The following is a 24,452-nucleotide window of genomic DNA, read 5'->3' on the forward strand; positions in this document are numbered from 1 at the left end:
ATACTTTGGTAATAAACTTTAGGACTGCATTTAAATCGAGGTCAAGTTGGTGTTTAAATGTTCTCTCTCTGGAGTGAGAAGGATGTTGAAGTGAAATAGGCTGGAGACAGTTCAAGTCACATTCTTAGTGGGTATGAAATGCAAAGCAGAAGGGTCCATAATCTAAAATAAACTGACCATCCAGCTCAGAAATACCACAATGATACTGAATGTGGAAAATGTTCCTCCTAGAAAAGTAAAGGAAAGTAAAAGTAAATTACTTGAATGGCCTGAAACATACTGTTGGAGGAGAGAAGCAAATGCATCTAACTTAGTATTGCTTGATACTGACAATGGGTACCTATATATTGTACACATACACAAATTTGGCTTTATATCATGCTAAATACCCAACTTTGGCTGCTGGCCAATTTCTTCCAAGGTTGAACAATGGTAAATCTGCTGCCACCAGTCCTTCTCAAGATATGATGCTGATATAAGTTTGATCCATGTTTAGATTTGGGTTGATACAGCGTCGCTGGCTTTAATGGAGCAGAACGTGTGTTTCATCCCCCGGCATGTACTCAGATTACAAGAGGGCACTGGCTTTCATTTAATCCATCTGTTTTCCTATATAAAAGACTGTAATGATGTATTATATTGTGGAAGTGTAATGACTATCAATATTAATGAGAACCACAGAACAATCATATGGGAGTTGAGTTTAATGAAATGTCACTGCTGACATTTTCAAAATGTTTTACACAGCTTTGATTACTTTTATTTTCCTTTTTACCCCTTAAATACGCACTGCGTTCAAAACTTTAATGCAATTACAGTGAATTTTTTACTTCCTTGTCAGCAGGGTGGAACTTTCCATGAAAAGCTGGCTAACCACAAAAATGTCACGCTGCTGCTAAACCAACAAACTCTGTCCACAAGTGCAGTTGGCTGAAGTGAAAATAGAAACCATGAGATAGTTGGTTCCTGCAGTCACAGTCCGAGTACAGGAGGAAACAGCTACGGCCATGATCTGGACTTGGTATAGAGCTCTTTATTTAAAAGTATCAAAGAAAGAGAATGGTGGGTTATGAACAGCAAAACATACAAACATAGAAAATAGGAGCAGGAATGGGCCATTCAGCCCTTCAGAACTGCTCCACCATTCAATATGATCATGGTTGATCATCAAACTCAGAACCCTGTTCCCCACTTCTCCCCATACCCTTTGATCCCTTTAGCCTCAAGGACTATATATTCAATGTCTTGGCCTCAATTGCTTTCTGTGGCAGAGGATTCCATGGGCTCACCACTCTGGTAATATCACCTCACCTCAATAGTAAATGGCCTCACCCATATCTGTGATTGGATTCCCCAACCATCAGGAACATCCTTCTCACATTTATCCTGTCCAGTCCTGTTAGAATTGTATAGGTTTCTAAGAGATTCCCCAAAAGTTGGAAATTTCACATGGGAAAAGACTAGGAACTGACTGTATCGTAAAAGAGAAGACATTTTTCAGCAATGTTGTAACATTGACCAGCAATGATGGCTAGGTGGCATGGCAAAATGGTTAGAGCTGGAGAAATTTTTGGGGCAGCCGTGATTATGGTACTGTACAATACCAGTCTCATTTTAGCCATTAAATGCTCAAAAATTCATGTTTCTTTTAATGAACAATTGGCTGGGATGAAAGATCAACACAATACTCAAAAATCTTACATGTTTACACTGATCTGTAGAGTGAATGGAGAGAGAATATCTTTGAAATAGTTACTTCAGGAGTCTTGAGGAGTTTGAGGAAATGGAACAGCTCATGTGATTACTAATGTAGATGGCTAATGAGTCTTTGTGGTTGTGGAAGGTGAAGAAATAGAATGGTAAATCAAGTTCACTGTATCAAAAAGTGGATTTGTTCTTATTCTTAAATTCAACAGTGAAAGGAAGTAAACCATTCATTCCAACCGTGTTGAAGTTTCAAATGCAGCACTCATTCAAAATATCTGAAAAAGGTCTTTAGTTATTTCAAGATGGGTTTTAATGAGTTGCTGCTCGAATTGCCGGGCTACAAACTTGGTGAATGATCCTCACCACGCGCTGGAAATGCTGTGCCTATCATCACTAGTAATTCACCACCACTGGAATGGAAGACAGTCTATGGAAGCCAGTCTACCCAGCATTCATGGTGTTCACGAAAATCCCCTATATAAACATCAGACCCTAAGATTTCACTGCTGTGCTGAACAGCAGAAGGTGAAAATAGTCTTAACTCCATAGCTATGGGAGTCATAGTTAGAGAAAAAAATATCAGACAACAGAGAGGGAAATAAGGGGTGAAAGAAAAATATATTAAAGAGTGGGAAAAGATATAAAAAAAAGGAAATGAGGACAAGCATGAATTATAAATGATGAATCAGCAGTATCACAACTGAACCTCTCATACTCCCAGGGCAGGTTAAGGATTCAAAACTACTCAGCCCGTACTTCAACCCCCACTATGGTCCAATGCTATCTTTCCGAAAATATGCATTTGTAGAATTTGAGTGATGGCCCCTAATATCTGTGGTCACATTGATGCTTCGACTCTTATGTATAGAATATATGATTCTAAAAACAGTGAAGGAAGGTGAAGAATAAATTATTTGAAAGATATGGCGCATTGGAACACTTTGGAACATATTGTCTTAAATTAGTTCCAGCTCAACCATGTAAACTGAGTCGTAGAGTTAATGTTTGGTGTTTTTGTAAGATAAGGATCTCAGTTATATCAGTGTAGACAAAGTAGAGTCAGAGAACACAGAAATACATTCTGGTTTGATTACAGTTTGAGATAACACATGTTTCCCCTTGAAGCCCATATATCTCCTAATGAAGTGTTTACAGCACACATACAGTGAAATAACTCGAGGCATACAGTATGTGGACTGACCCTGTGTGCTGCTTGATTGATTTGCATGATGACAATTATTCAATGTGATATAACAGACCATAGACTATTTAGCTCCTTATTAATGTGAGACAGTCAAGTACTCAACCTCCAGAAACTCTAAATCCTGCCTAGGCTGGAATAGCTCTTCTGCATTTTTCTCCCAATGGGTAATTGCCTTTCCACCTACACTGTCTTCCCTCCACCTGGTATATGGCCCAGTGTCATATCAGTGGGCAAGAGACTGATGGTGCATCTAGACCAACATCAGCACAGCCAGCCACATTGAAACGAGAAGGTGACATGCTTCAATCCATATGAAGGGATAGCATTGGCACAGGAAAACGTCCCCTGCCCATTCATCTGACTAGACCCAAACGACTTTCTAACCTGAACAGCCCTGACGGCAATGTGCAAGCTCATGGGGTGGTGGTGGTGTAGTGGTAATGCCATGGAGTAAATGCCCAGACCAATGCCCTGCAGTAATGGGTTCAAGTCGCACCATAGGAGCTGGTGTGATTCATTATTCTAATGAATAAATCTGGAATATAAAGCTAGTTGATGAAATGGTGGCTGTGAGACCTACCACATCAGGGTTTGTATATTAGAATCCCTACAGTATGGAAACAGGCCATTTGGCCCAAGTTCACACGGCCCTCCAAAGAGTAACCCATTCCCCTAACACTACAGGCAATTTAACACAACCAATTCACCTGACCTGGTACTGTGAGGCAGCAGTGCTAACCACTGAGCTGCCATTCTACCCACTGCTTCAATCCATCACTAATATCCTTCTGGGGAATGAAATCTGCTGAGCTTTCCTGTTCTGGCCTACACAAGATTCCTGATTCACAGCAGGTCAAATCTGCACTGAGGACGAAGCAAGATTTACATTCCTACTACAATATATTTCCCACAACAAGTGGCGACATTTCGAAAGTGTTTCATTGGCTATGAAACACTGCAGGCCAAGATGGTGACAGGCTGAGTAGGGTTGGCCTGTGATCTTGAATTTAGCAGAATTTGAGGGTGACTTGGACGGACATGCAGAAGATCCTGAAGGGATTTGACAGGGTATGAAAGTATTATATACAGAGATTGTGAGAATATAGATATTGTGGCATAGAATCAGGGTGAGAGGTTGAGACTACAGGATGGAGGTGAAGAGAAACCCCAAGTTGGTGGCTGTGAAACTCTGTAATACTCTAACCCGGTGGTTTTTTGATGCTCCTTTGTTCAATATATTTAAGGATGAGATAGACAGATTTTTGATTTCTTGAGTAGATCAAAGAATATGTGGGATGAGTGGAAAAACACATTGAGGCAGAAGATCAGTCATGATCGTGTTTAATGGTGAAGCATGTTGGATGAACCATCCAGCTTGTATTTCTTATGATCTTACTCAGTTGCTGCTGGCCATGAAAGATGCTATATAAATGCAGGTTTTGCTTTTTTTTCCCTAAAAACAGCTCAGGATGTTCCAAAGTGCTTTGTAGCCACTGTCACTGTTATCGTGTGGAATATGTGATACCAATTTGTGCACAGGAGAAAGTGAGGACTGCAGATGCTGGAGATTAGAGTTGAAACGTGTCACACTCGTTAAGCACAGCAGGTCAGGCAGCATCCGAGGAGCAGTAGAGTCAACATTTTGGGCATGAGCCCTTCATCACATTCCTGATGAAGGCTTATGCCCGAAACGTCGATTCTCCTGCTCCTCAGATGCTACCTGACCTGTGGTGTTTTTCCAGCACCACACAGTTAGATACCAATTTGTATACAACAAGCTCCAATAAACAAATTGATTTCAACTGATGTTGGTTGAAAAATAAATATAGCAGGGTAGTTGGTAGAAGGCTGGCTTAGCCCATGGAAGCCCTATTCTTTTTTAAAAAGCTTATATCAGGAATTTTTTCAGAAAGCAAATGGATGTGCATATCTCACAGGCTAACCAACAAGATTGCATTTCCATGTTTCCAATACAGGTTACTTGCAATTTACTAAGCAAAGGAAAAAGACTTTACAGTAAGCTGACACTGTGAAAACTTCAAATACGATATTCTCCCAAGAATATTTGTAATAGTTTGCACAGATTCACAGAACATGAGGTTAACAACCCGTTCTGTTTAGACTCTGCTGCAACGACTCATGACAAACACTATTATCGAATCTGCACTTCAGAATAAGCTGCAGGGTCTTTAAAGGCCGTGCCCGATAGGACAAGGCAGTGATATTGTATTACAGCGCTGCATGCCGATATATGAACCAAGCAAATTAACCCGTAGGGCCAAATGTGCCACTGGCTTATTTTGCTGTTTTAATTATCCCAACGATCCCAATGCAAACAGCTGTCAAAAATGGAGTGTTCTGGACTGGCACATTTCAAGGTCCAGCTATAGGTGCTGAAAGATGCCCAAAATCTTCACAGCCAATGCAAAGGTTCAATGGGGAAAGGCCGGTGGCTCAGTCCATTTGCCATTGTACACCCACTGTGTTAAACCCCATGGGCTGGATGTTGACACAGAATGAATATTGTAAATATAGTCTGTTATTGTAAGTATAGTGAGGCATTTCAGAGAGTCACACACTGCACTAAGATTGATTAATTTGGTTCACCTCAGATAAAAGCAAAATATTGCAGTTGCTAGAAATCTGAAACAAACAGAGAATGCTAGAGAAACTCAACAGGTCTGGTAAGGTCTGTGGAGACAGAAACTGAGTTAAGGTTACCTTCTGCAGAAGGACAGTCACACTAATCTCGCTTGACTTCATGCAACTTTGGACTTTTATATATAGAACCTTGACATTTTTTTTGAATAAGATATACGTTTGGAAAAGAATTGATGGGATTATTCTAAAAAAGATACTCGAGAAAGAGCTGCCCTAAATGGTTCAATGTCACAGAAATTCTGGGGCACACAGACCAGCAGATGAAATGTGTCACAGGACAGAATCCTTCTGAAGACAGAGTTTCCTGCCTTGTCACTCGACATTTTGATCAAGAATTAGAATCCCTACAAATTGGTAACAGGCCCTTCAGCCCAACAAATTCACAACGACCCATTCTGCTACCCTATATTTACCCCTAATAACTAATAACCTGCCCTATGGGCAATTTAGCATGCCCAATTCACCAACTGCACATTTTTGGATTGTGGAGGGAAACCTGAGCATCTGGAGGAAACGCATGCACTCATGGGGAGTATGTACAAACTCCACACAGACAGTCATCTGAGGCTGGAATCGAACCCGGGTCCCTGGTGCTTGAGGCAGCAGTGCTAACCACTGAGCCACTGTGCTGCCCAGACCGGGGATGATCCACCCCCAGGCAAGTTATTGGTTGGAGGCGGGTGTTCTATCGTTCACTCAGGCAGACACCTTGCCTCAGAGAGTTGTGGACAATCTGACTGTTTGGTTGTTCTTTAGTTCCAACAGCGCGATTAGGAATTGTGGCAACTGCTGGGACAGCAAGCTGTTCCCAGAGGGAAGTCTAGTGTCTTTTGTCAACATGGAGAGAGAAGGTTGAGGGGGTAGGTGGGTTGCTGGGCCCGGAGTGAGGGTCATAACGTTAGGGGTGGGTGAGAGAAATCATGTGGAGGTGCCAGGATGTGCCCAATCTCAGAAGAAAACCTGCCTGGCCCCACCCCAATGATAGAGCAGGGTGATCTGCTGGGCTTCCCCAGATCCTGAACTCCCCCTCTCCCCGCAGCCTCAAAATTAAGATGGGGTGGGAAAGAGATTCTAAGTGGCCCATGTTAATTGATGACTTTGCTCAGCCCCACCCCCAAAATTGCAGACAGGTCAACAATGGCTATAGGGAGACCCCTGGGGAATCTAATGACTTCTCGTGGCTTCAACTGCCCATGGTATCCCACCACTATCCAATGCATGAGGCTAAATCAGACGTGGTTGACTGATAAACACTGGTGATTTTGCTTCTTGGTACACAATTATTGGGGGTGGGGGGGTGGGATGTTATTAGCTTCTCTCCTCAGATGTGGACAAGAGCAGGCAGCAAAATTCTTCACCATCACCAAACAGTGCACTGCGATTCAACAATCACATACGGAGGATCATGGCTTGCAAAGAGACAGTCTCTCTGTTATTACACCACAATGCAATTGGGTTGGGGGGAGGAGGATTTTAGAAAAGCTAATAACACCCCGCCCCCCCCCCCCAATAATTCTGAAATGATTTAGGGATGGTGTGGAGAAGTCGATCACATTGAGATATTCTGTTGCAAAGTTCACCTAATATCCGAGAGCTAAAGGTTTGAACTCCCTCGCAGTACTGCACACAATACCAAATAAAACTATTCCACTGAATTCCAAACAGAAAATGAGGCGACTTCACATGGACCACATCAAAGTATCCGTCCGTAAATAGGAATGGTTTAAATTTGAGCTGCTCAGTCTTCCTTGAGAAAAGCATGGCCACAGTCCAGTGAATCCGTCACAAATCACTATTTAATTAGTGCATCGAGACATTCATCTCTGCCAGCAATCCCAATGAAGCCTCTTTGTCGAGTTTTGAACTGTTTACATAATCCAACCTGATTTGCCTGCTTCAGTGCACAATGAACCCACAATATTTTATCAAGGTGTAATCCTCAAGAGATTGTGCCTCTCATGCAACAAGAATGAGATTACAGAAGGGTTAAACTGAGGTGAGAGTGATGAGCCACTAACATAGCCGACTCCAGCCATGCTATCACAATTCCTTGCTGTCTTGTCTGCGGTTCACATTCCTCTTTGCTGCTGCTGCTGACTGGGAAGATCACCACAGTTTTCATTTACATGAGGGCAACACTCCCTTGTTTTGAATGGAATGGCGTCTTGAAAGGAACAAGTATTGCCAAGTGTTTCTTTGCTGGCACACAGTCCAATGACATAGTGTGTCAAAGGGCATCTGTCTGAGACTTCTTGGTATCTTCTAGTTCTCCTTTCCTCACCTCATCACCTACAAAATATCATTTACTTAAAATATGAGAAGACCAACATGCAGTCTTGTATCTTAATTTAATGTTTGTGTTGACGATAGCTGGATCTGCTGAGAAACACTCATCTTTCAGTGAATAGGATCTAGTCCTAAATAGCATCACTTCAATGTCAACTGAAACCCCTCAAATAGCTGAAGTACCATTATGAATTTTCCATCATTGGACTGGTCATCGGTACTCTCACAAACACTTTTTATTCTGGAGCCAGTCCTGGTTATATCCTGTGTGGTAGTTTGGAATGCTCTAGACTGCTAGTTCAAAGTATAATCAGGGCACGGATAAAAGGGCCAATTATTCAAAATTAATGTTGCGGACTTGCAACGACTAAGAAATCAATTTGATACTTACTTGACAAAAGAACTTTACAGGATTATATCAATCTGTGTGGGATTAGAAACTAGATAAAAATAAAACAAGTGTTCTGATTCATAGAATCATAGAAATTGCAAAAAGAAATTCAGAGGTTGCCTGTGTCTCAACAACAGTCTGCTCCTTGACTGAAACGATCTGTTTTAATTCCGTATTCCTTTATTATTAATTGAATTGAATTGAATTTTTACACTTTTATGTTCTGCTTTTCAAATAAATTGTTCTGTTCTGCTTTAAATGATGCACTTCTTTGCTTTATTACCCACTTTGGCAAAATATTCCTTGTTGGAATAACTCCAAAATATTCCTTGTTGGAATAACTCCAAAATATTCCTTGTTGGAATAACTCCAAAATATTCCTTGTTAGAATAACTCCAAAAGCTTTTCTTCCAACTTTGCTCCTTGTTTTCTAATAATAATGTTAAGTCCATGTCCCCTTCTCACCAAGTTATAGCCCTACATTGCTAAATATCTCCTCAAAACCATGAGAAATTTTGAACATCTCTATCCAGCAGATCTGCTGTGTACCCTCTTCGGCTCTCATCCCTCCTCGTCTCTAACTTCTCTTTGCGAAGAAAGCAACAAATCTTCAGAGCGATGCCTTCTCATTTCTGCTGTCCTTCTAGTGAACCTACTCTTGTCAGCAATGCTACACAATCTGTATTTCCTTTCACTAGGAAGGCAGCCACTAATGTCCACAATTCTCCAATTGTTGTTCAGAATGTTTCTTATACAAAGGAGCAATGCTGAAACTCTGCTCTCATCCCCATTATCAGGTGAATTGGCCATGCGAAATTGCCCATACTGTTAGATGCATTAAGTCAGGGGTAAATATGGGGTAGAGGAATGGATGTGAGTGGGTTGCTCTTTAGAGGGTCGGTGTGGACTTGTTGGGCCGAAGGGCTTGTTTCCATACTGTAGGGAATCTAATCTAAAGAAAAGGCACTACCTCTGACGGTGCAGCACTCTCCTGGTACTTCAGTGTTCGCCTAGACTATACATCCATGTCCTGGAGTGCAGTTTCTGACTAGGATCTTCTCATTTCGATTACACTGCTGGTTTAGTCTTACTTCCAGTGCTGGTTCTACATTTGTTGTGAAAGAAAATCTAAATGAAATACAACATGCGAATCAGTGTTTACTGGGCACTGACTCTTGGAAATCTAACTGAAAAGTACCTACGCTCGTGCACTGTGGTGTATTTGTAGAGTTATACAGTTTTCACCTCAGGGTTAAACTTTGAACCAGAGACAATCAAAAAAGGTAAAATGGCCAAGCTGTTCAAAACATCACAGGTTGTAGCAGAAATGCAGGTCAGCACCAGTTAGCGAACATCTGGAGAACATTATCTGTGTGATCTTAGAAAGACTGCTTTTATATCAACAACACGTCGTTAAATACTGGTGCTGCAAACCTTAAGGAATATGAGCCTTTCTCTCTGATGTTTGGAGAGTGACCCTGGAGCAAGGAGCTGGGGACTGTTCACTCTGTGCAAGGGGCCAAAATACTCAATACATCAAGACAGTCAGAGTCAAAGACAGATAGAAAGAACATTAGGGAAAAGGAGAAAGAGGTAGATGTGAAGATATTCAGGTCGCAGCACAGCTCTCTTTGTTTTTTGAATGGTACTCTGGAATCTAATTGTTTCCTTTATTCTCTCCATGAGTTATGGGTGTCACTGACATTTGATACCCATCCCCAATTGTCATTGAACTGAGTGACTTGTTAGGCCATTTCAGAGGGCAGTTCAGATGAAGCATAGTGCCAAAAGTCTGGAGACACATATCGACCAGACCAGGTAAGGTAGGCCCATTTTGCTGATAGGAGAAAGTGAGGACTGCAGATGCTGGAGATCAGAGCTGAAAATGTGTTGCTGGAAAAGCGCATCAGGTCAGGCAGCATCCATGTTGGAGGCTTCGGATTTGTTGTAGGTACTGGTTGTCCTTGTTGGTCCAAATTTTGTTGGTCTGAATGTAGTCCGGAGTCCGTGCGGGGTGAGTCGGTTCCGTAGGCAGGTGCTGAGGAAGGAGATGTGGATGTGGTAGTGAGTCTGTTTGAGAACGTGGCTGAAGAGCTTCTGAGCAGAGGTGATGACCTGGAGTGTGCAGCGAGAGAGGTTGTCCTGGTTGGGTCCAATTTCTGAACAAAGGCTCATGCCCGAAACGTCGATTCTCCAGCTCCTTGGATACTGCCTGACCTGCTGCGCTTTTCCAGCAACACATTTTCAGTCCATTTTGCTTATAGGTTTATATACCAATTTATAACCTGATAGGTTCATGGTCACCATCACAGACACTGGTTTTCCATTCTAGAATTACTAATTGAATTTAAATTCCACCATCTACCATGGTAGGATTTGAATCTGTACCTCCAAAGCCTGGGCCTCTGAGTTGCCACTCCAGAGATATTACTACCCTGCCACTGTTTTCTCTTAGTTCTACTTAAGAGGCCAGATGGGACCTTGGTGTCATGTTTCAGCTGAAGAACAACACATTGAACGGCGCAACATTCCCTCAGCATTGAGCTGAGGTGTCAGCCGAGATTACATGCTGAAGCCTCATACTGGGAATTCAGGCCACAAGCCTCTGACTGGAGAGGCAAGTCTGTTGCCATGGAGCCATAGCAGACGATAGAAAGTAAGATCGGAGTTAGGTTTTCTTTATAGCAAACACATTGAGCTTATGGAATCAGAACAGGGAAGGTTTCTGAAGCAAATTCTACTGAAACATTCAACTACACGTGTTTCCGTTTGGGGAATTAATTGAGGGATAGGGTCAGAAAGGGATAGAGTCAGAATGTTTGTTCAGCCTAATTTATTAATTAACATCTCCCTTCAGACTTTTATCATAATCAAATCCTTTATCATCCTCCTCCGCAGAGCTACACAACCTTTAGAGGATCAGCACAGTAGCACTCAATCCAAACATTTATCTGTCACGCTCCCAATTTCTTATTTCTGTGACTAACAAAAACATAGTTCTAAATCATTTAACATATCATGACTCACAGATAATCTCTCGCCACCCCTCCCCGACATTGGCTTCACCCCAAAAGGCTTTAGGCAGAGGGGACTCAATTATGTCTACGTGACTGTGGGCCTGTAGAGATAACAGCGGTGTATGCCTGATAACGACCACGATGCGACTGGGCAGTGATAAGATTACTTGTTACTGTTAAAAAAATACACTTTTGCAGGCCAAGTGCCTGACCCTCTTGGAACAGAAACTATTTTGGTCCTGTGCCAAAGAGTGCCCCACAGTTAGTCAGCAATAAAATGTCCAATGTCAGCTGTTGGAACTGAATCCTTCACTACCACCTTATACCCTGTCATGTTGCTGTGTACCTGTTTCTCGAAAAACCTGTGTTTTTTTTTTAACTGTGCCATAGGTAAACTATCCAGGAGTATTTATCCATCTCATCATGAATTCCTCCCCCAATTGTTTCACCCATTTTCTAAATCCTTTTCCTTTTGATCCAACTCTAAATTCTCCATTCAATGGGTTATCCTTCACTCTCCAGCCTTATCATCTTTCAGTCCATCTCTCTCTTCAAACTCTGCCAGTCAATACCTATCCTAAATCATTCACTCCTTCATTATATCCATATAAACTATTTCAAAAGATCTATGGATGGGGTAGGTATGGAGGGGTATGGATCAAATGCAGGCAAATGGGACAAGTTTAATTGTGAGAAGTGGACGGCATGGACAAGTTGGGCTGAAGGGCTTGCTCCATGCTGTAGATTTCTATGACTCTAGGGTTCATTGATGCTTAAGATTCTTAAGATAAATGTTTCCCTTTCTCACCAATCTCCGCCCCTACTGCTCACCTTCTGCCAAATTGTGGGATTTATGCTTCTCAGGGACAGGAATCTACCCATTCCTGAGAGGGATTCCAGAAGCCATAAGGGAGAGGAGGCTTGGGAGTTTGCACATTCTCCTCATGTCTGAGTGGGTTTCTTCTGAGTGCTCCAGTTTCCTCTCACAATCCAAATATGTGGAGGTTAGGTGGATTGGCCATGGTAATTACAGGGTTTCGGGGATAGGATGGAGGGCTGAGTTTGAGTGAGATGCTTTTCAGTGGGTCATGCTGAACTCAATGGGCTGAATGGTCTCATTCTGTACTGTAGGGGGTCTATGACTGACCAAGTCCAAGTTCATGGACTGCTACCAGAGGCTGCCTGTGTTATTGAGCTAGCACCATCAATCGAAAGCTATCTCCATGGGGCTGACTGAGGACAGCTGACAATGGTGATGAGTTTTGTGTCTGCACTAAGCAGCAAGGCAATGTGCCAGCACAGTGAGCCTGCTATCTCTGGCTAATGGGACAAGCCAGGGATGCAGTGAGTATCCAGGTCTGCGCAGAATGAGTGGGTGTAATGACAGTGAATGGACAGCCCAGAGATATAGCCTGGTCCAGTCAAGGAGCTGGGTATGTGTCCCTGAGTACATGATGTCCTTGCTGCAGCATTACAATGAGAATTGTCAGTGCAACACTGAAGTGCAGGAGTGTCCTGTAAGTGGATCAGAGATGTGCCATGAGGGTTCTTAAAGGCTGGCAATGCCAATGTCTGTGACTGTGGGGTGTGTATGGCTGGAGTACACCCTGAGATGTTGGTGTCTGGTCTTTGACAAGGAGCTACAGGGAGAGGTTGAACAGGCTGGACCTGTTTTCCTTGGAGTGTATGAGGCTAAGGGGTGACCTTATAGAGGTTTATAAAATCATGAGGGGCATGGTTGGGTAAATAGACAAAGTCTTTTCCCTGGGGTGGGGGGAGTCCAGAACAAGAGGGCATAGGTTTAGGGTGAGAGGGGAAAATGTAAAAGGACCTAAGGGGCAACTTTTTCATGCAGAGGATGGTGTGTGTGTGGAATGAGCTGCCAGAGGAAGTGGTGGAGGCTGGTACAATTACAGCATTTAAAAGGCATCTGGATGGGTATTTGAATAAGAAGGTTTAGAGGGATATGGGCCAAATGCTGGCAAATGGGACTAGATTAGGTTAGAGTATCTGGTCAGCATGGACAAGTTAAACTGAAGGATCTGTTTCTGTGGTGTACATCTCTATGACTTTATGATTATGAGGAGATCCTTTGAATAAATTCAAAGAAGAAAGTTGAAGTCACCTAGTATCCACTCTGACTTCCATGTCAAGAACTGTGAACATTGAATTTGTTTGTTGTGCTTGGTAAGATGGGAAGCTGAATATTAATACGTTGGGCCATTAATAACGTGTTTAAAAAGCAATAAGCCTCTTAAATGGCAACTCGCTGCTGCCTAGTGAGAAACTCGCCTCACTGGTCAATAAACATACAAAAGATGCAGCCAGTTGCTCCTGATGGTGAGATGGACCTTGTTGGAATTCTCGTGCAATTCTGTCACAAATCTTGCCAGAGCTCCTATCACTCCGGCTCCTATAAATCTCTGCTATCTGTAAATGTACAAATTGAGATTGCAGTTCAGAGCAGCATGCTGCAATACTCAGGCATCACCAGCAGAGGACTCCAGTAGCCCATGGTAAGACGGTCTCAGCAATCAGTAGTAAACTATGGTTCTACAGAAACAAGTGATAATTTTGTCTCCTGGATTGTGCAGGTCCAGACCTTCAGACTAGCACTAGACCTTGGAATTTTCATCTGTTGATAAACATTATTCTTGGATTGTGAAACTGATATCGAGACTAAAGAAATTGCAGCAAAGCAACATTCATAAATGGAAGCAGAGATCAAGGACATTGTTCCTGGGTAGAGTGTTTTTGCCCTGGTTATTATACCATGCAGAAGTGTTCTGATTCCAAACAGCAACACTTTGTGAATGACAACCTCAGCCTCTATGACTTCCCTCTCCAACAAACAGAAATAAACCCTGGTGTGGAGATAAGAGATATTTAGACAAATAATTTCCTCACAAAATGGTCATGTTTCTCCCCAAAACATTTTCCATGTAAAGAAAATGGTAGAGTTGCATCTAAACTCCAATCTTGTTGGTTTTAGCAGACAGATGATGGTAATGTCTGGCTGTCAAACCGTGGTATCACCATTGCAGAGACAGCACGCAGAGCAGGCACAAGGGTTCACTGCTTGGTTAGCAACGGCTGCAGCCACTGCTTTATGTTTCAGTGTTGGTGAAAACCATCATTTCTCATATCCAGTCTGTTGCCGGGTGACTCACAAACAGCAACCCCTCTGGTCAAGAAATTAAACTGCAACTTGTAAATAAAAGTGAGATTGCCCTGGCTGCACAGAAAACAAATAAAACAGAAACACAAAAGAATGTTAACTTACCTTGGCACGTCCTTTCGTTTGTAAGTAGCTTGTAGCCCTTCTTGCAGCTGCACTCAAAGCTTCCAATGGTGTTCCGGCAGACATGGTCACAGCCTCCATTGTTCAGGCGACATTCATCAATATCTGCATGGGAGATAGCAAGAGAATGAGAGCAAGGCAGCCTTATAGAGAATAAGGAGACAGAGAGAAGGCAGAGAGAGGGGAGGCACAGAAAGAGAGAGAAAGAGAAGGCAAAGAGAAAGTTAGAGAGAGAGGAAGCAAAGAGCGTGAAAGACAGACAGAATGAGAAGTCAGAGTGAGAAAGAGGGATACCAGTACAGATATATAGAAAGAGAGATACAAAATGAAAGCAAGGTATAGGATAGAGAGAGAGGAGAGAGCGAGAGAGAGAAATTGGGATGGGAAGAGAAGCATTGAGAGTGAGAGGGAGGACGAGAGAGGGCCATAGAGAGAGAGGGAGAAAGACAGCCATCAAAAAAAAGAGAAGTGGAAACAAATAATTCCATAGGATTAGCACCAACCTCCTGGTAATATAGTGAACAGTCACACAGTCAAATAAAACATTATCAAAAAGATATGGTGCCTGTTCTTGATGTGGTTTTGATCATGAGCTCACTTTTAAAGAGGATACAAGAAAATACTTGTTATTTGACAAGTAACTTTCTCTCTCTCTCTCACACACACATGTCTCTCCTTTTATCTGCTTCTGCTTTGATTGTGTCAGCCAACATCCATATTCCATGAACATCGCTAACCACATTCATAAAATAAACAACATGAGAAAATGACCAGATCATCTGTTTGATAACCTTGAGGGCTAAATATTGGGCTGGGCACCAGGGGAACTTTCCTTCAATGTCGTGTCTATGGGATCTTTTCAATCAAGTAGAAGGGAGAGGCTCCCTCAGCACTGCACTGGACTGTCAGCTTTAGATTTTATGCAGTTAAGCCCTGGACACTGTGTTTGGGAGAGGTAAGTGGTGAGTGGGAAAGGCAAGGGAGGGTTGGTCAAAAGCTGACAACATGATTTGTGACAAGTGGGAGATTGCATGAGCAACAAATGAGAGAGGTGATGGATGAAGGATTGGTAAGCGAGAGAGGCAGAACATGGGAGGCTAGCAGAAAGAGTTAGCATTTTACCTTTACATTTTAAAATTTATCTTAATTCAAAAATTATTTCATTTATTAAAGTAGGAATTTTAACAATGAACAATATTTCCAAACAAGGTATAATGTTTTATGTTATTTCTTTTCCCCCCAGGAGCAAGGTTTTACAAAATGTAAAGATAGTGTTTATGTTGGTTGTAATGGGAAACTCCGATCTGTTTAAAGCTGCTTTGCTTAAAGTCAAAGTTTTCAGGAGCATGACCACAACGTTTAGTGTCGAATAAATGACATTGAATTGGAAGGGATTAAAATAAACAACTCCATAGGTTAAATCATTTTTGGCTTGGAGTGTGGGCAGAGATGACTGGTGGAATTAATGAAGCACTAACTATTAGAAGGAAAACGTGAATCAACATCAGGGAGGTGTCAGTAGATTGATTGCAAGTTAGCTGATATAATGCCCAGATTCAGAAAGGACAAAACCAAGCAATCACAGGTAACGCCGAACCTATTAGTCTTTAATTCTAGAAAGATGGAGTCAACTATTGGGAATAAATTTGACAATGATCTGAAAAAGAAGCAAAGCAAGATCTATCAACATGGCTTTAGATGGAAAAGCTGCTTCCTGAATAATGGCCTTGATTCTTTGAGGGAGTAACTCAAGTTGACTTTGGTAAATGTGCCAATATTGCATGTTCCATTTCTCAAAAAGCATTTAATTAATTTCCACATAAAAAGCTGCTACTAGACTCTAACTTATGAGAATTCCAGGTAAAATTTGGGAATGAGTAAGAAATTAGATAGATGATTAGTGTAATGTTAGGGACAGTGCAGGGAAGGCGAGGCAATGACTATGATGTAACAGGGCCCAACCATTAGACCATTCCCATTGTTGAATTTTCTCAGTGATTTGAATTCAGGTTTCAATTCCCAGATGTTGGCAGACTGGGGGAGATAATGTATTGCAGGAAGCTGCAACTTTTCACAGTTCTGATACATTGTTACACTGCTTCTAACTTCAAAGATAGTGCCAGTGCTGCGGAGTATTTCCAGCATTTTAAAATTTGGATCATATTCTTATGAACAACAGATAAAACATCTCCTCCTACAACATGGTAAATAATAGCCTCTGATAAAGGGACATTACCAAAGTCCATCCCACATTTCAGGGCAGTTTCCAAAGCCCCAACGCTGGGCAGTAACTAAAGCCCCAACACTGGGCAGTAACTAAAGCCCCATTATAGGGCAGTTGCCAAAGCCCCAACATTGGGCTGTAACTAAAGCGCTGTTACAGAGCAATAACCAAAGCCCCATTATAGGACAGTAACAAAGCTTACTCCCATTAGGAATAGTAACCAAAGTTCATTGTGTTCAATTGTCTGGAAAGTTCCGGCTTTTTGTTTTCGACAGATTGATGGAGCAGTCAAGATTTCCCAGTTATAGCTGGGCTGCTCCCTGCTGCTTTGAAAGCTCTCACTAACTTGAAAATATATTTTAACATTTTATCTGGGACTGCTCCTCATCAGTAAGTATAATTTTCAGATGGTACTGAAAATGGTTTCAAAACATTTAATAATCCAGTGAATTTTATGAAGGAATATTCACTTTCACACAACAATGAACTGCATGAAACTGGCAATCACTGGCTGATTTATGTGCTTGTTAATGACTAAGCTACTTGCTCTGAAACACCCAAAGGACTGGATTTATTGGCAGTTTGTATTTCACTTGATGCTGGATAATGAGCTGCACAAGGGAATTGGATAACCTCCATTTCAATGGAGCTTTTAATCTACCAGCTATTTCCCTTTGTATGCATAAAAACAGATTTTCTAACTATTACAAACTGCACCTAGAAACACTTCATCTTCAACACTCCATGTTTTTATAATGACAATTTATATATTTTTCGATTGATAACCATTCTTTCCTTTCATCTTGACTTCTGCTAATTTCTGTACCCCAAACCATATGCAAATTGGCTCAATCACCCATAAATGCTTCCATTTGTACATAGCAATAAACACACTGTAGTTACACAACCCAGATGTACATTTATATCACAAGGCTTGAGATATGAATAGGTTCATACAGAGTCATACAGCACAGTAGCTGACCTTTCGGTCCAACCAGTCCATGCCAACCATGTTCCCAAACTAGTCCCACCTGCCTGCACTTAGCCCATGTCCCTCCAAACCTTTCTTGTTCATGAACTTCATGAAAGGGTAATCAAGTGTGACAAACCTATTGGAATCTTTGTAGGATGCAACTAATAGAGTGACAGGGGGAGCCATTGGATATGGCTTTCTTGGTTTTGCAGTAGGCTTTTGATAAGGTCCTTCATAAGAGATAAAATTAAAATGCATGGGATTGAGGATACTGCATTGACATGGATAAAGAACTAATTAACAGTTAAAATCAAAGAATGGAATAATTTGGAGCTGTAATTGTACTGAGCTTGGTAGAGACCACACTTGGGAGTATTGAGTGCTGTTTTGGTCTCCAAATCTGAGGAAGGATGGAGGGAGTGCAACAAAGATTTACCAGACTGATTCCTATGGCAGAGGTCAGCTGGAGTATCCAAGTCAGAACCAGACTGTTCAGAAAACAAAAGTTCAGAAGGGAAGAGAAAGATAAATGAGAAGCAAAGAGACAATATAAGGAGAATCTGCAGACATTAACTTAAAAGACTTTTTCAGGCATATATGTAACAAAAAGGAGCACAGGGCTGAATAGGCACCAAAAAGACAATTCACATTGGGAGAAACGTGAAATTTGGCTGAGTTATTAAATGAGAAATTTGCAGTTATCTTTACTACAGAAAGGTTGTTGCCAAAGCAATACCAAAAAGAGTGAGTTAAGACATTGGATGTGCAAAGATTTTATAAAGAAGGTCCAACACCATTTATAATGCACCATGGACTTACAAAGGACATTTGATAAAGTGTCAGATAAACCACTTCCCCGCAATAAAAATGTAAGAGGCAGATGTTCACCAAAGTGCCTGACTGACAGGAAACAGAACGGCTGTGTTTTATTTTACAGCCTGGAGATTTTCCAAGTTTCGATACTGGCATCACACCTTTTCTTGACCTATATTAATCACCCAGACTTGGACTTGTACAATTTCAAAACTTGCAGGTGTCAGAGTGCTTGGAAACGATGTGAACTGTAATGAGCTTAACAACAGACTGCACGTGGCAGATGAAATTTGATACAAGAAGAGAATACTAATACATTTTGGTTGGAACAATGAGGGAAGGCCATACAGGCTGAATTTCACAATTCTAAAGGGGATGTAGAACCTTGGGTGCATATAGACAAATCAAGGAAGGTGGTACATGGACTCCATGCCTTTAGAGTAAAGAAATATATAAAAAACCAAGGAAATGATGATAAATTTGTATAAAACATTGACTCAACATGAACTATCCAATTTTGGGCACCTCATTTTCAGAAGAATGTGAAAACATTAGAGAGAGTACAGAAAAGATTTGGAGGGAATGTTCCCATGGATGAGGAACTTCAGTTACACGGACAAACAAGAGAAGCTAATGTTGCTCCCCTTAAGAGAAATAATATTGGGCGTATACTTGATTGAGGTGTTCAAAGTCCTGAGTGGTCTGGACTGAGTAGATAGGGAGGAGAGGGGAAAGATGCAAAAGGGACCTAAGGGGCAATTTTTTCATACAGAGGGTAGTGCATGTATGGAATGAGCTGCCAGAGGAAGTGCTGGAGGCTGGTACAATTAAAGCATTTAAAAAGGTATCAGGATGGTACATACATAGGAAGGGTTTAGAGGGATATAGGCCAAATGTTGGCAAATGGACTAAATTAATTTAGGATATCTGGGCAGCATGGACCAGTTCGACTGAAGGGTCTGTTATTATGCTGTACATCTCTATGACTCTACAACAGTTCCTTTTGGACAACGGATCAAGAATCAGAGGACATTGATTTAAGGTGAATGCCAAAATAGCTGAACACAACATAAGGAGAAATTATTTTACACAGTGAATGGTTAGGAGCTGGAATACACTGTCAATTGGAGAATTACCCTAAAAGAGAAGTAGGCAAGTGATGAATAGGAACAGCCAGATTGCCCATCTTAGCAGGAACACAATAGGGCGAATGGTCTCCTTCTGTGGCGGAACCACTCTCAGGTTCTAAAATAAATGTCAACATTGGTGTGAGCTGGTGATGTGGTGCGTCAGCAGGCCACGCTTTCACCTCTGCAATTTATAATGATGGTACTTTAACAAACTGCAATCCTCAAAGTTGGAAGTAGGGTGGTCAACTGTCCAGTGTTATACTGGACAGTCCAGGTTTTATCCTGTCAGTCCATCATTATGTCCAGTAGTTTTATTTTTGTGTCAGCAGCACTCTGCACTGGATCATTCCTGTGCCTGATATTGAGGCAGGAAGGGGCTTGTGCTTATTCCTTCCCGGTTATATTGTGTGCTCATTTCTAGGAGGCGTGGCTTGTGGCTGGTGGGAGCTGTGATGATATCATCTCTGTGTGCAATTAAACATCACTAATGTCCTTCCCCCATGTTACAACACTGATTTAGTTTGATTTGATTTAAGCTTCTTTCTCACATGTACTCAAGTACAGAATTACAGAAGTACAGTGAAAAGTGTACAATGTTGCCACACACAGTGCCATCTTAGAGTAAAAAGTGAGGTCTGCAGATGCTGGAGATCAGAGCTGAAAATGTGTTGCTGGTTAAAGCACAGCAGGTCAGGCTGCATCCAAGGAACAGGGAATTCGACGTTTCGGGCCAGAGCCCTTCATCAGGGCTCTGGCCCGAAACGTCGAATTTCCTGTTCCTTGGATGCTGCCTGACCTGCTGTGCTTTAACCAGCAACACATTTTCAACAGTGCCATCTTAGGTCTGGTCTGCTGTCTATTATTCTTGACCTCGAGCAATGGCAACCCCTGCCTGACTGAAAGTTGGACGTTCAAAACTCACTTCAGGTCTTAAGCACCATATTCATGCTAACACCTGACAGCATTATCAAGCTTGAAATAAGACATCAGGTTAAGGCCTATTCAGCCTCTCTGGTGCATGAAAAGACTTTAATGGACAACTTGAAGACTAGGAGAGATCTCCCAGTGTTCAGTGCAACAAACACCATCAAACAGATTATCTTACCATTGCTTCACAGCTCTTTATAAGGCTTTATAACAAAATTGTTTTCCTCATTCAATTCCAAAGCACTTCAACAATAATGCATTGGCTGCAAATGGGTTTGGGGCATTCTGGGAACATGAAAGGCACCATCTCAGTACAAGTGTTTCTTTTCTTAACCACCCCCCCCCCACCTCCACTAAGTGAAAATATGCCTCCTTCAGAACTGAAGGAATTGCGCTAAGCCAACAATACATGTGATCCTGCTGAACAGAGATGACTTTGAGTCACCACTTGTTCTGAAAATATTGGCAAACATAACAGTCAGATTTGAAAGCACAGTCTCAACAACTTGGTTTTGCAATTAACGTGAGCACTGCTAATTCAAAAATGCTACTTCTAGAACTCACAGGAAAATAGTGTTAATATCTGAGGTGGAAATGGATCAGCGCCGGAAGAAATTCGCAGCTGAACCTTTGCACTGATGAAGTGAGAGAGATTTTGCACACGCTCAAACAGGGTTGAGCTGTCGTGTATGAAGAAACACCAAAGACTGCAGGGAGATGGGTGACCATCTGTTTCACACTTGAACAGTGTTCAATCACAGCTTGGGAGTTACCCTTTCTTAAATGGAGTCTATTTCGTTGAATCTGTAAACAAAGTTCTAGCTACAGTGCTGTAATGTACAATTGCAACAAATAATATAGTTAAAGGGAAAGGAAGATCATGCTAATTGTATGTAAGTTTTTCATAAAATATGCCTTGTATCTATCTTTATTTCCATTTTTCTCATTTTATTCCCTCAAATTTCCTACCCCTTTCATAACTTAATCCTTAATGCTTTGCCAATTTTACCAAAGCCAACTATCCTTCCTGAAGTCCGATGTTCAAAATAAACACTATTCTGGAGAGGGGGTCTGACCAAGGCTCTATACAACTGAAGTATAGCTTCCACTCTTATGTATTTCAGATCACATTGAGGTAAAGGCCAATATTACATTACTTTGTATTTTTCTACTTGTCTAATAGCTATTAATGATTTGTGTATAGTCAAATCTCTTTGATCCTCTATTCCTTCTACATTTATAAAATACTCCAATTTGTGCTTGATTCAAAAAACCACAAACTAGCCTGTACTGAACTCCATTGCCACATATCAGTCTATTCAATTTGTCTATACAGCTGCGTAGAATTTCCTGTAACTTATAATTTACCATACTCTACAAACTCTGATGTAAAGTTCTGTACTTATTCATTAATTAATATGAAGAGAGTTGAGACTCCAGAAAAGAATGGCACTTGTTATATCTGTCATGACAATCTTTCCAAAGTACTACAGACATTTCTAACTTTTCGAATAATAGAATCCCTTCCATTGCGGAAGCAGGCCATTTGGCCCATCGTGTGCAAACCAACCCTCCAAAGTGCATCCCTCCCAGACCCACCCCCTAATCTATCCCTGCACTTCGCATGGCTAACCCATCAGGCTTGCACATCTATGGTCACTAGGGGTTAATTTAGCAACCTACCTAATCTTTGGACTGTGGGAACAAATCGTAGCACCCGGACGAAACCCATGCAGACATGGGGAGAATGTGCAAACTCCACACAGGCGATCGCCCAAGGCTGGAATTGAACCCTGGTCCCTGGTGCATGAGAGAAAGCACTGCTAACCACTGAGTCACTGTGCTGCCAATTTTGAAAGAGGACTACCACAGATGAAAGAAAAGACTGATGATGTAAATTCAGTGCTGTCCATCAGTGTCCCATGTAGGACCCATGGATGGTCACACCTATAGGGTGTCAGGGAAACTTTAAACAAAGGGAGAGAGATAACAGAGATAACAAAGAAGCTATCTTCCCACAACACTGGCTCATGCCATTTCAGCAGAAAAGCACATCTTGCAGACATTTTTTATGTTTTGCCCTTCAAGGTAAGTAGTGAAGGAGTTAAAAGCTAAATGAAACTCTGGTCTGTGTGTTCTCGAAAGAGAGGGTGTGGTCATGAACTAAAGCTCATGCATACTATCCTGGTTTTGATTGCTCGTGTGTTGTGAAGGTCACAGTCAAAGGACCACTCCCTCAGCACCCCCGCATTACAGGTTAAAGGATTCTCTCAATCTGAGAAACAAACAAGCAGTGGTTAGCATTGCTGCCTCACAGCGCCTGAGACCCGGGTTCAATTCCCGACTCAGGCGACTGACTGTGTGGAGTTTGCACGTTCTCCCCGTGTCTGCGTGGGTTTCCTCCGGGTGCTCCGGTTTCCTCCCACAGTCCAAAGATGTCCGGGTCAGGTGAATTGGCCATGCTAAATTGCCCGTAGTGTTAGGTAAGGGGTAAATGTAGGGGTATGGGTGGGTTGCGCTTCGGCGGGTCGGTGTGGACTTGTTGGGCCGAAGGGCCTGTTTCCACACTGTAAGTAATCTAAAAAAAAACTAGCCAGGCAATGGGAGACATGACAACTGGAGGACTCTCTTACTCTTCTGCATAAGTGATGTGCATTGTGCGGGTAGGACAGGGAGTTTGATGTGTGAGCATCGTGGAGAGGAGGATCCAGCAGCAACAGTGTGGAGTAAGTTTCAGTGGTTCAGCCCCACTTTCCTGATGCTCAATTCCTCGAAGATATACTGAGTGCCTTTCAGTAAGACACCTCAGAAGTTAGAAGCTGGTGGTGATGTTACATCACAGTGATATGTCAGTCTGCACCTGGGTCTCTCAGTAGCTGTGATCATACATTGGCTCCTTAAACGTCTCAATTGGCAGAGGGATGGAAAGGTCAAGTTTGGGTTCTTCTTGGTCATAGTTCTGACAGAGGTGAGATGGTAGCAGGGTTCAGGGAGACCACTAACAGGCAGACTTAATGCCCCCCTCCTGTCTCCAAATTCATCATCAATGGGGGAAGATATATTCATTAATTATGTCCAATAATTCAGCCAGAAACACCTTACATTTAATACTGGACAGGACGTGAGTCTTGGATATGTTGAACATGGACAATGGATAAAAATTTTGATGCTGAGAGTACCAAGTCTTTGTGAGGAACTGGAAAGGATGGCTTTTGATGAACAAGCAGCCAGGGAATACAGTGAGTGTCACGGAGTCAAGGAAGAAAGCAGGGCAGTGGAACTGAATATCATGGACACACTGATTATATCACTGAGGGGCAGGTCATTGTTGAGAAATACTGTTAAGCAGAAAAGAAAACTGCTATATATGGCAAGAACAACGACATAATGGGCCCATTCGATTCACTTGACAGACATTTCTAATCAACCACGGCTCGGTGACTCTGTGTTTAGCACTACTGCCTCACAGCGCCAGGGACCCGGGCTCAACTCCCACCTCGGGCAACTGTCTACGTGGAGTTTGTACATTAGATTACATTACAGTGTGGAAACAGGCCCTTCGGCCCAACAGTGTGGACTGTGGGAGGAAACCGGAGCACCCGGAGGAAACCCACGCAGACACGGGGAGAATGTGCAAACTCCACACAGTCAGTGTGTCTCCCTGTGTCTCTGTGGGTTTCCTCCGGGTGCTCCGGTTTCCTCCCAAAGATGTGCAGGTTAGGTAAACTGGCCATGCTAAATTGCCTGTAGTGTTAGGTGCAGGGGTAAATGTAGGGGAATGGGTCTGGGTGGGTTGCTCTTCGGAGGGTCGGTGTGGA

General features: G+C 42.2%; 1 protein-coding gene across 3 annotated transcripts in view; it reads right to left on the bottom strand.

The window, feature by feature from the left end:
* LOC132828425 (signal peptide, CUB and EGF-like domain-containing protein 3) overlaps positions 1 to 24,452 on the bottom strand; it is a 364,946-nt gene that overhangs the window by 99,402 nt on the left and 241,092 nt on the right. For all 3 annotated transcript variants that reach the window (XM_060845529.1, XM_060845528.1, XM_060845530.1), the window contains one exon: positions 14,550 to 14,672. In XM_060845529.1, the coding sequence (XP_060701512.1) occupies positions 14,550 to 14,672 (123 nt within the window). The remainder of the gene's footprint in view (positions 1 to 14,549; positions 14,673 to 24,452) is intronic.

Source organism: Hemiscyllium ocellatum, chromosome 26, assembly GCF_020745735.1.
Source record: "Hemiscyllium ocellatum isolate sHemOce1 chromosome 26, sHemOce1.pat.X.cur, whole genome shotgun sequence".
Classification (NCBI taxonomy): Eukaryota; Metazoa; Chordata; class Chondrichthyes; order Orectolobiformes; family Hemiscylliidae; genus Hemiscyllium; species Hemiscyllium ocellatum.